This window comes from Dipodomys spectabilis, unplaced genomic scaffold, assembly GCF_019054845.1.
Source record: "Dipodomys spectabilis isolate Male_0828 unplaced genomic scaffold, ASM1905484v1 ptg000108l, whole genome shotgun sequence".
NCBI lineage: Eukaryota > Metazoa > Chordata > Mammalia > Rodentia > Heteromyidae > Dipodomys > Dipodomys spectabilis.
In genome coordinates this window covers 17,309,846-17,322,746 of record NW_024870785.1, presented here as the reverse complement: position 1 = coordinate 17,322,746, position 12,901 = coordinate 17,309,846, and the positions used below count along the sequence as shown (strand labels likewise).

General features: G+C 42.2%; 1 protein-coding gene across 1 annotated transcript in view; it reads right to left on the bottom strand.

The window, feature by feature from the left end:
* Tln2 (talin 2) overlaps positions 1-12,901 on the bottom strand; it is a 340,653-nt gene that overhangs the window by 100,516 nt on the left and 227,236 nt on the right. The window contains exons 20-23 of the mRNA XM_042687576.1: positions 9,466-9,633; positions 7,314-7,608; positions 3,580-3,746; positions 904-1,032 (exon numbers count right to left, since the gene is read on the bottom strand). Coding sequence (XP_042543510.1) covers positions 904-1,032; positions 3,580-3,746; positions 7,314-7,608; positions 9,466-9,633 — 759 coding nt within the window. The remainder of the gene's footprint in view (positions 1-903; positions 1,033-3,579; positions 3,747-7,313; positions 7,609-9,465; positions 9,634-12,901) is intronic.

The window sequence follows — 12,901 nt, the reverse complement described above, 5'->3', positions numbered from 1 at the left end:
TTCTCCTTCAAAGAGCATCGAGGTCAATTTTCTTCCAGGATACAGCAGACTGCACAAGGATGAATGCCCATGCAGACAGGCAGTTAACCCAGCCTCCATTCCCTCATATTTTAGAGTTGAGTCCCCTGTGAATGTTCGCAAAAGCAAATATTTATTTACACAGTGTGTGCCTATTGCTAGTTTCAACTCTGGTCAGAATAAATATTCTGAAAATACCAAAAGTAGTTCATCTCACTCTCTTCCATACTCCTCTACTGAATCATGCTTCCTATCCTATCTTCCACAGACTGTATTTTCTACAGGAGCCCTAGGAAAAAAAAGTCAGAGCTGCTGACAAAATAGAAAATGTTTTCAGTAAACATCCTTTTTGAATGTGTACATCCTAAAATGCAAAAGAATTAAAAAGAAAATAAAGAAATCTCAGTTTCTCCTTAAAAAAAAAAAAGCTTGTGTTAATTAGCTTTTGTCTGAATGTTTTTGTACTGTCCTAGGGCTTGAACTCAGGGCCTGGGCACTGTCCCTGAGCTTTTTGTACAAAAATCCAGTGCTCTATCATTTGAGCCATACCTCCACTTCATGGTTGGTAGTTTATTGGAGATAAGCATCTCACAGACTTTCCTGCCTGGGCTGGCTTTGAACTGAGATTCTCAAATCTCAGCATCCTCAGGAGCTAGGATTATAGACATGAACAATGGGTGCCCAGCAAGATGTTAGCTTCTGGAGAACCACAAACTGAAGCCATTGTTCAAATTGTGTAAATACTTCTAAAGTACCTAAGCCAACCATCAAGGATATTGATTTTTATTTAGCTTTCTTTATATGGGCATTATTTTAAAAAAAATGCAAGTAACTCTTTGCAATCTAAAATGGGAATCTGAGAAGCCAGTAAGTCTCTTTCCTGACCTCCAGCCGGTTGACAATTTTTTTCTTAATTGCGTTCTGGGCGGCAGCATTTGTTGCTACCCGGAGACCTTCGGCAGCTTCTCTCAGCCTCTGCTGCTGGTCTTCATTCTCTGGGTTAGCTGCAGCCCCCTGCAAAGGTAAAAATGAAGATTTCAAATGGTCCAGAGGCAGCATGTCCCACTCACTGAACGCATGACTTTAATGTTACTTTTTCCTGGATGGGAAAGCAATACTGAAAACAATATCTTCATGGCAAAGATGTTCTCCTCAGACCAAAAATCAGGGGCTGCTATCTAGCTAAATGGTATCTGGCTCATGGTAATAATTAAACACTATTGATCACTCAGTCACCGACACAAATCACCCTGACCCAGATACCAGGGTCTTAACAGACATGAAGATATTACATATCATCCCATTAATAATACAGATTTTATGTTTCTATGTATCAGCTCAAAAGAAATTCAATGCCAGTAAAAAGAAATCCATTTTATTCCTACCAAGTTTGTATTTATTTATTTTATTCTATGTGTGTGTGTGTGTGTGTGTGTGTGTGTGTGTGTGTGTGTGTGTGTGTGTGGCGTATATGTGGTGCCATTCTTGGAGCTTCAACTCAGGTCCTTGTGTTCTCACTTAGCTTTTTCACTTAAGGCTGATGATCTACCACTTAGTCATAACTCCACTTCCCTAAGTTTATTTTTATTTATATATTTTTCTGTCCTAATGCTGGGGTTTGACTTTAGAGCCTGGGCGCTGTCCCTAAGCTTCTTTTGCTCAAGGCTAGCACTCTACCACTTGAGGCACAGTTCCACTTCTGGCCTTTTCTGAGTAGCTTATTGGAGATAAGGATCTTATGGATTTTTCTCCCAAGGCTGACTTCAAACCGTGATCCTCAGATCTTAGCCTCTAGAATAGCTATGATTCCAAGTATGAGATACCGGCTCCTAGCACCTGAGTTTATTTTTACACAGGATATAACAGGGCCTGGAATTTCTGCTATTAGTATGGACAGCTGTCCCAGCATCATTTATTTTGTACAGAAGGGTAACTATGGTTGGCAACCACTTTCTATCAGTTGAGAAGTTTATTTTTTAATGTTTTGAACACAAAGAAATGGCAAATGGTCTGGAGGAGTGGGATATGATTTTTTTTAATATTTTAATTATATATATATATATATATATATATATATATATATATATATATATATATTTGTCCAGCTGTGGGCCTGAACTCTGGGCCTGGGCGCTGTCCCTCAGCTCTTCAGCTCAAGGCTAGCGCTCTACCACTTGAGCCACAGCGCCACTTCTGCCTTTTCTGCTTATGTGGTGCTGAGGAATCAAACCCAGGGTTTCATGCATGCAAGGCAAGTGCTCTACCACTGAGCCACCTTCCCAGCCCCAGGGGTATGATATCTTATTACACAGTGTATACAGGCATTCAAATATCATACACATGTAAGTATGTACCAAGTTGAAATTTTCACTTAAAAAGTATAAACTTGTTGGCATCAGTGGCTCATGCCTGTAATTCTAGCTACTCAGGGGGCTGAGATCTGTGGATCACAGATCAAAGCCAGCCCACACAGGAAAGTCTGTGAGACATTTATCTCCAAATTAACCACCAAAAAGCTGGAAGTGGAGCTATAGGTCAAGTAGTAGAATGCTAGCCTTGTGCAAAAGAAGCTCAGGCACAGTGCCCAGGTCCTGATTTCAAGCCCTAAAATGAACACAGAGAGAGAAAGAGAAAGAGAAAGAGAAAGAGAGAGAGAGAGAGAGAGGCGGAGGGAGGGAGGAGAAACACTGACATTTAGAAACACCAGGCTATAGTTCTAACATGTACAATACTTATTCTTTTTTTCCCCCTGCCAATACTGGGTTGGCAATATGAACTCAGGGCCTTGCACTTGCTTGCTTGGGTTGGCACCCTACCACTTGAGCCATGCTCTCAGCCTTGTTTTGTGCTGGTTATTTTGAAGGTAGACTGTTACTGACTTTCTGCCTGGGCTGGCTTCAAACCAAGATCTTTCAGATTTGACCCTCTTGAGCAGATAGGATTACAGGCATGAGCCTCTTACACCCAGCTGCCAAAATGTAACTCTTAGCTCAAAGCTTTATACAAGGTGAGCATCCTTAGTCTGGAAATCTGAAATCCAAAATGGTCCCAAAGTCTGAAACTCTTTGAGAGCCAATACGCTGCTCAGAAGATGAACCTCAGATTTTTGGATGAGGGATGCTCAACCAGTGAAGTCTTTGTAAATATCTCCAAATCCAAAAAGCTCTGAGATCTAAAACATTTTTGGTCCCATGTATTTCAGGTAAAAGATCATTGACCTATTATAATGTTGAAAATTGCTGCTAGGATGTAAGGAACAGGGATAAGGCAATAACTAAAACCATGATAGGAGTTAAGAAGTCAAGTGGAGGGTAAGGTCACACTGAGGCTGGAGAAAGAGAAGTTGCAGGTGTTTCACTGTTTGCTGCTGGGTGAACATCTCTGCTTCCACTGAAGAGTATCTTCTACATGTCCAACAATCTACTTTGCTACCTGCCTTAGGTCAAATGTTACAGAGCCATACATGTTTCAGCAAAAAGTCTCTCTGACTATCCTCCTCCTTGATGTTGCCTTCCAAATCCTTACACTTAGTCAAGTTCTTTGGAAAACCCAGTGCAATACCTTCGCAGCTTCTACCATGCGAGCAGTGGAGTCTGCCAGGAGCTTTGCTGCTGCCAGGAGCTTCTTCGAATTCTCCATGTCGATTTCTGCTTCTGCATCGGACCTCATGGCATTGACGAGATCAGAAGTGGCCTGGGCTAGGACCCGGGCCTGGCGTACCATTTCACCTAGAGGATGAGACAGAGGATGCAGGCTGTTTGTCTGCCTTCCAAAGTGGACACAAGTCTCACCAACATGTAAGGTTGCTCCTTTACCTCTCAGGCAAGGAGGATAGAAGGAAGAGAACCTCTAGGATCTACTTCTAAAAATGCACTTCATTCTTTTTTTTTTTTTTTTTTTTCTAGTCCTGGGGTTTGAACTCAGGGCCTGGATGCTGTTTCTGAGCTTCTTTTGTTCAATGCTAGCACAATCCCACTTGAGCCACAGCTCTGGCTTTCTGGTAGTTAACTGGAGAGAAAAGTCTCATGGGCTTTTCTGCCCCTGCTGGCTTTGGACTGCGATTCTCAGATATTAGCCTCCAGAGCAGAGCAATGCACTTCTAAGCGAATCACACTCAGAGCTGAAAATTCCCTGTGTTGCCTGGACCCCACCTTCCATTTAAGTACATTTAAGTCCAACCTGTGTCTATGAGGAACAGACATGATGATACAAGTAGCCAGAGAGAAGCATCTTCTAAAGAGAAGGCAAGGAGCAAATTACAAGGGTTTACTTTTAGTAAGTACTTATTTAGGAAATGGTTTATCTCACTTTTTTATACAAAAGTCCCTATAATAAACTCTTTGAGCAATGTACATAGGGTAAAGTTAGCTTTAAATTTTGGGATTTGCATGCTATCATCCAACAAATGAGTAATACCACACCATCTACTTTGTGCCATGAGTTCTCTCTGAGAAGAATATGGACTCCAGGTTCAGGATAAGATGCAAAGCAGATTCTCAGTCCATGCTTTCTCACAACATCTCCCTGGCTCTCCTCCTTTTTCTTTTTTTAGGAGTAGTTTGGATTTTTGCCTTATGTGCCTGCGATTTTATTTTTACTGAAATTAGGAGGGGTATAACAATCAACATTAAAAAAATAAAACTTCCTGCTGCCAATAGCTCACACCTGTAATCCTAGCTACTCAGGAGTCTGAGATCTGAGGACTGAGGTTCAAAGCCAGCCCGGGCAGGAAATTCCATGAGACCAATTAACCACCAGAAAATTAGAAGTAGAGCTGTGGTTTAAAGTCGGTAGAGTGTTACCTTGAACAGAACAGGAACAGTGCCGAGGCCCTGAGTTCAAGCCCCATGACCAAAATAAATAAATAAAAATAAATGAATAAATAAATAAAACTACTCCCTGTCAAGGACTTATTCTTCTTGCAAAGGTTCTTTGACAAGAATACTGCAAAGCTGTAATATTAAGGGGAAAGGAAAAACTTTGATCAATGGGTTGATTGATTAATTGTGTTACTGGGGTTTGAACTCAGCCAGGTACTCTACCACTTAAGCCATACTTCCAGTCATGTTTTGCTTCATTTGTAGTTGTTGTCGTTTATAGATCTTGTACTTTTTGTCTGGTCTGGCCTTGAACCATGTTCCTCTTATCTATACCACCCAAGCAGTTCTGATGATAGGAAGGAGACCCAGTGCCCTGTGAAAAAAAGTCTTTTATACACATAAAAGTATGCTGAATTCAGTGCTGGGTCTAAATTGGATTCTAGGACAGTAAAAAGACATGAATGGAAAAACTAGTGAAATGCAAACACTGTCTATAGTAAATAGTAACATATCAAAGCCTACCTCCTACTTTTAACAAATGTACCATGAATGAGTGAAGCTGTTTGAAATAGAGGAAACACAAAGCTCGAGGGGGAACTCTGTTACCACTGCATTGTTTGGTAAACCTGGAAGTATTAAGAAAAATAAAAGATTTGTGCAAACACCAAAATAGAAAAAAAAAAACCCCACAAAATCTAATTCTACAGAGAGTCCTATTTTGTTAAATTATTTAAAAAGAATATTTAAAAAGAATGCAGAAGAACTTAAGGTAATTTTCTTATCTTTTCAAGAATACTACTGTGGTATCACTTTTGTAAAGGCCAAACAAATTTGAAAACCAGCTAAGTGTCTATTAAGTGGTAAGTGGTAGCTGTGTACTGGTTGCAATCCTAGCTATTCAGGAGACTGAGCTCTGAGGACAAAATCAGCCCAGGCAGGTAAATTTGTGAGAGTCTTATCTCTATTTAACCATCTAAAAGCCAGAAGTGGAGCTGTGGCTCAAGTGGTATAGCACCAGTTTAGAGAGAAAAAGCTCAGGATGGCAGCCAGGCCTTAAGTTCAAGCCCTAGGACTGGTATAAATACACAAAAAAGAAAGTAACTGGGCCTGGGAATGAATGTATTTGCTAGCAGGGAGGAAGAGATCCAAAGAATCATGGGTTGAACACAGCCTGGGAGAAATGTTAATAGAAAATAGTATTCTATTCAGATTAACAGTATGAAAACCTCCTTATCTCATACACAACTGTGGGAAGGTCAGGATATTTGGGTAAATGAGTAGATTTGAACTTCTCTTGTGGCAGTTGGGGAAATGATGATATGTCAACTCTGTACTCTTGCAGCCATTTTATAACATATATACCTTATAACATGTTGCGTACCATAAATATATAAGATGAGTAAGTGGGCTGGGCACCGATGGCTCATGCTTGTAATACTAGCTACTCAGGAGGCTGAGAGCTGAGAACTGAAGTTCAAAGCCAACCTAGGCAGGAACATTTGACTTTTTTTTTTTTTTTAAATCTCTAACTATCTAACAGAAAGCTAGCAGTGGTAAATATCAGCCTTGAGCAAAAAAAGCTAAGTGAAAGTGCAAGGTCTTGAGTTCAAACTCCAGTACCAACCTACACATTTAAAACAGAAGATAAAAATCAGTAAGTGGTTGATTCTTGGGACTTAGAGGGCAGTGACAGGCTGAGTCTAGGGTTGAAAAACTGTACTGTTTAAGTTTAAATGTACATAGTACTCACATTACAGTCCATTATGATGCTCTGTCTGCATCGCCCCAGTACAGGCTTAGTCTAGGTGTTCCCCTTGCTTCTTCCTGTCCCTCTGACCACCTTGATATTTTCCCCTGTGTCCCTATGTGGCATGCCATGACCCCCTCTGGGCAACCTGTAAGTAGGATAAACTTCTTTGTGTGTGTGTGTGTGTTGGTTGTGGGGCTTGAACTTAGGGCCTGGGTGCTGGCCCCGAGTGCCTTTGCTCAAGGCTAGTACTCTACCATTTTGAGCCACAGCTCAACTTCCAGTCTTTGAAGTGTTAATTGGAGATAAGAGTCTCATGGATTTTCTTGCCCGGGCTGACTTTGAACCACAATCCTCAGATCTCAGCCTCCTGAGTAGCTAGGATTGCAGGTGTGAGCTACCAGCACCTGGCTGAGGAGAAACGTCTTTATTCCAAAGCTTGTTCCTGTTTCTTTTGGTGGCTATTCTGACTTTACAATATTGCATCCAACAGGAGTGCTTTTTAGAACAAAAGAGGTTTACTGTGAATCTCCACGCTAATAAAAAACCCAGTGCAAGTCTAAGGTGTGAGTCAGGACTCCCGTGTCCTTTTCTGAGCCTCAGTGGGAGACTTGGACCAAGGCTGATAAGAACTTGTCTTCACCAGTTACCCTGGTGAACTTTGCTTTTCCTCATCGCCATGCTGGACCCCCCCAAACTCATCTGCTCCCCACACCCAGGTGTCTCACCTGCATCGCCCATGGAGCTGAAGATGCTTTCAGTGACACACATGATCGTGTCAGTGGCCTGGTCGTAGCGGCCAATGGGCTCTCCTCGGCTGGCGAATTGGCGCACATGCTGCAGGAGGTCGTGCAGGGCCTGGCTGACCACGCTGGCGGCAGCACTGACCTGCTTCAGGAGCTCACTGTCCCCGGTGGCCGCCTGGCAGGCCCGAACACAGTTCTCCACCGATCGGTCCACCAGCTTGCCTGCCTCGATCAGCTGCTCCTGGCACACTGGGGAGCTGATGGTTGGGCTCACGACCTGAGCAAAACAGAAACAAGGCTTGGCTGCTGCTGGTGATGTCTAGTCCCCAGTGCACCCTCTATCTCCCTTAAGCCCTGGGTCTTGGTTCCTCAGAGTGTCAAGAATGCACCCAAACTACTGCTATGGCTCTTCACATTGCACTGATAGCTTTATGAGTTTAGATGTCCTGACAATTTACATCCACAGAGAAGTTTCTGAAAGCTCCTTCCTCTTAGGATCTCTGCAGTGAGTCTTGTAGGCTCACTATCTGAAAGACTTTAATTTGTTTTGGCACTACGCCCACTGCTATAAGGTACTTTAAGAACCAGGGGAGGGGCTGGGAAGGTGGCTCAGTGGTAGGGCACTTGCCTTGCATGCCTGAGGCCCTGGGTTAGATTCCCCAGCACCACATAAGCAAAAAGAAAAAAAGCCAGAAGTGGCGCTGTAGCTCAAGTGGTAGAGCACTAGCCTTGAGCTGAAGAGCTGAGGGACAGCGCCCAGGCCCAGAGTTTAGGCCCCACAACTGGACCCCAAAAAAAGAACCAGGGGAATCACATGACCTTTCTGAGGATTTTGCCAGGGTGGTCATAGCAGGCAGGAGAGAGACCATGGAGGTCACCTTCAATTGCTTTTGCATATCCTACCAACGACAGGAAAAACGACATATTGGGCAGCTCACAGGTCAATGCAGCATGAGACAGCATGAAGCCCAGAAATGGATTTTTTTCTTTTTTTGCCAGTCCTGGGGCTTGAACTCAGGGCCTGGGTACTGAGCTTCTTTTGCTCAAGGCGAACACTCTAATACTTGAGCCACAGCACCACTTCTAGCCTTTTCTGTTTACGTGGTACTGAAGGATGGAATCCAGAGCTTTGTGCATGCTAGGCAAGCACTCTACCACATTCGCAGCCCACAAACCATGTTTTGGGAAGACAGGAGTAATGGAGTGGAAAGGGCACCTGGGGCCACGCAGACCTGAGGTATCACCACAGTTCTGACACTTATTCTTTCTGTGATCACTAGCTCCTTACTAACATCTGACAGTCTCAGGTTGCTTGTCAGTAAATGAACGAAGGATGCTGGAGCTCTTGCAGGGCTGCTGGAATTGCTGACAGGGTGATGTATGACACAAAGTGGGCCTATCTTAGAATAATTCACACCCTTGCTTGGGCACTGCAGGGTGGGAAGGACTCCCCAAGAAGCTGTGGATTATGTTTTTGAGCCTGTTTATAATGCTGTACCATACAATGCAAAGACTTAATTCTATGTACTGCAAATACAATGCATGGAGATGTCCAGAGGGGTGAAAATGATTTGCATATAAAAATGACTAAGAGCCAGGCACTGGTGGCTCACATCTATAATCCTACCTACTCAAGAGGCTTAGATCTGAGGATTGTGGTTCAAAGCTAGTCAGGGCAAAAAAGTCTATGGGATTCTTATTTTCTAGTTAACCCACAAAATGCTCTATTACAGGTGTGGCTCGAATGGTGAAGTGCCAGCCATGAGCAAAAAGGTGAGAGGAAAAGTGCTGGACCCTGAGTGCAAGCCCAGATATCAACACACACACACACACACACACACACACACACACACACTTGCACACAAATGTACACCACCCACATGCACAACATCTCCCTACACACATGCATACACACACACACACACACACACACACACACACACACATACACACACACACACAAATAGTAAGAAAAGAAACCAACTTCCCAAGGACTTGGGCAAAGAGTAAATGATAAAATCAGGATTAGGCAGCTTATGCCCAAATCCTATCATGTCACCTGAAAGAAGATACTCTAAAACTCTTTGTGCACATTCTGCCCCAGAAGGAAGGATCAAGATGACAGCTGCCTTACCTTGGCACATGCCACAAGCTGGGATGTGGAAAGGGCACACTGAGTAGCAGCTGCGATCACCCTGTTCTGTAGGACGGTGTCTTCTGCCACTTGGGCAACATTCTTTGCCTTTAACACCAACATGGCGGCTGCATTGGCAACAGCTTTGGCCAAACTCATTAAAACATCCTAAGACAAAGAGATCAAAGACTAATTCATTTTTGTACTCAGATCCAACAGCCTAAAAATATTACTTAGTATCCACCTAGACAGCTTATTAAAATTCCATCCTTTCCCACAGTATTTTAGATTTTTTTTCATTTATTTTTGACAAGTCAACTTATCCCATCCTTAAAAGCAATAGGGAAGCCAGGTGCAGGTGGCTCACACCTGTAATCCTAGCTACTCAGGAGGCTGAGATCTGAGGACTGCGGTTCAAAGCCTACCTGGGCAGGAAAGTCTGTGAGACCCTTTTCTCCAATAAACTACTCAGACAAAGTCAGAAGTGGTTCTGTGGCTCAAGTGATAAAGCACTAGCCTTGAACAAAAAGAAGCTCAGGGGGAGAGCCCAAGCCCAGAGTTCAGGCCCCAGGTCTGGCAAAAAGAGGCTTGCATCCTAGTAACACAGTTTCTTCCTACATCCATTAAGATGCATAGGTTTAAATCTAAAATAGGATCATTTGAGGGAAGGACATTTATTTTAACCACTGATATACATTTATATCCTTAGTCACACTGAGTCTTGAGCACATCTCTCTAGGTGATTGATGCAGTGAGTCAGGAGATACTGAAAATATATTCAGATGGCACAAACACCATGTGCTAGAGGCAGGCTATAATTCATAGCCTCCAAATCATCATGCCCCAGTGTAAGCTGAAGATTTATTTATCTTTTGGGTTTCTAGTTTGCACAGGAATCCAAGTTATCATCCAAAAGTCAACCACAGCTCTGCCTCTAGGGGGCAGTGTTTGATATGCACAGACAAATAGCTGGCATATATATATATATATATATATATATATATATATAAAATGGAGAGCCAAGAAATGCCCTGAGCATAAGTTGTTTTCAGCATTGGTATCCTTCTAGATAGGGATTAAATTCTTATGGAAAGCGGAAAGAGAAGCCATAAATAAAAACTAGTGGCAAGATTCTCTGATGGAAGATGCTCAGGCACTGGTCATTTAGAGCTAAGTTCATGCTTCAACTCAATAAATCTTGCTCTCTATCAGATCTGGCCTACCAGATAGATTGTCACTCCTGGGCTTGACCTGAAGAATAACTGTGGATACATTTCATTCACTTCTTTGCTTTTTATGTGGCAAATCATTTATTTGATTGAGAAATAACTTTGCAAATATATGAGGCATTGTTATTTTGAGTAAACATGTCAAGGCTTCCCCTGGCCCCTCCCCAAGGAAATATAGTCAGAAGTCTTATTAATTCATCAGCTAATATAAAGTGCTTTTGGTTTGAAATGAAAGGGCACTCACAGAGTCTTTACAATGATATAGTTGATGAGAAACTATATTGGGAAGAGGGTTTGGGCTGGACAATTTTACACAGTTAAGAGACTGTGTAAAGCGGGATACCCTGAAACTCACATGAATAGACCAGCAAAGCTGGTTGTAAAATGGACACAAACCAGGTGGTCTTAGAGGAACAGTTTCATCCAGTCTGTGATGGCCCCTGGGTATTCAAGGGAAATGCCTGTGAGTCTGAAAGTGAAGGAACTGGCTACTTGTTTGTCACATCACTTTTAGGAGCTGCTCCTAATGCAGCCAGCTTATGGTTCTTGGACATCAATTTTAAAGTTCAATGTAAACAGCCTGAGTGTCAAAAATTACTAAAAAGCTTTTTAAAACATCACTTTCCAGAGCAGGTCAGATTATCCTTTCTCTTACGATGAATCCATCTTTTCAAAGAAGAATTAGGATTTCGTCAAGTAGAGAAGATTGTTCTAAAGGGCTTTGTTAGAATCTTTTAAAGAAATCCCATTCCTCTTATTAATTTTATCCAAAACAAATACAGTTGGAAAAAAAAGAATGTGATAGGACAACTATACTTGCTGACAAGGCCTTTGTCAAACTTTTCAACAAGACTACTATTATGTAGCTCGTGTAAAATAAACCCTTGTTAACTCTGGGAGAACACACAGTACATTGAAAACCCAAAGAAAGTCTATGATGGGATCTCAAGACTCAAGACTTTGAAAAACAGCTCAAGCAATTGAACATCACTAAGTCAGGGGCTTTGCATGCCTGGCATAGGCAGAGACTTACCTTACCATGCTGGCCCTTAAAGGATTTACTTTAGGAGACTTCTTTAAGGTGTTGGCTCTTACCCTAGAGACCTCACACTAACAGAAACATCCAAGTCACTCCGAATCTGACTGCTCCCTAAGCAAGTCTGAACAGAAACCAACCTCAGGAAGCAAGAGTTTGCATTTGAACATAATGAAAGCAATGGGTAAAAGAAAATAAAAGCCCAAAGCTTTAACAAAAATATAAGGATGCATGAGGTATCTTAGGAAAGAGTCATGATTTACCTCAACCATATTGAATACTTTGGGGAAGGCATTATTTCTAAGCATTTTGAGATAATTTAGTCTATTTAAACAGTAGCAAAATCTATTAGATGCCAAAGTCTAAGAAGGCACCTGACCATCAAGAATTATCTGCATTAGGAAGCTGTGTGCTGCTGACTTACATATGTAATCCTAGCTGCTCAGGAGGCTGAGATTTGAGGATCATGACTGGAGCCAGATGGGACAGAAAAGTGCAATCAACCAGCAAAACCAGCAAAAAGCCAGAAGTGGAGCTGTGACTCAAGTGGTAGAACACAAGCTTTGCATGAAAAACTCAAGTGAGAGTGTGAAGTCCTGAGTTCAAACCTCACAAAAACAAAATTGCCACCCATTTAGCAAGAAAACAGAGGTCAGGCAAACAGAGGTCATTGCCACAGGAAGTAGACAAAGACAACATAAACAAAAATGCAGGAATAAAACATATTTAGAGTGTCAGGTAGTTAATCAAGTCATGCTATTTTCCTGAATTTGGTGATATTTGAGGTCATAGTTCCTTATACATTTGAGACTTCTTGAGATTTTCTTGTAGATGAACATTTTGCTATCTAGTTACATGTTGCATCAAAAATTAATAATCTGGTAAAAAAAATACAATGAAGACTAATGGCATTCTGTCATTTTCCCAAAACACATAACTAGACAGATTTGGTAAAGGACATTTTCCAGGGAGACTACTAGGGATGGATTTATGTAATTAAAGCCAAACTGAGGATTTAGGAAAAGTAAGAAAGTAAGCTGCACTGGTGCACAAATATGTGAGAAATGCTCATGAGGGCCTCTGAACCTTCTCTGTGCAGTTGGGGAGGGAGCAGACAAGTTGAGATCTTGTCTGAGCTGCTGTGGGGTCGCTGGCAGTGTCTCAGGCCAGC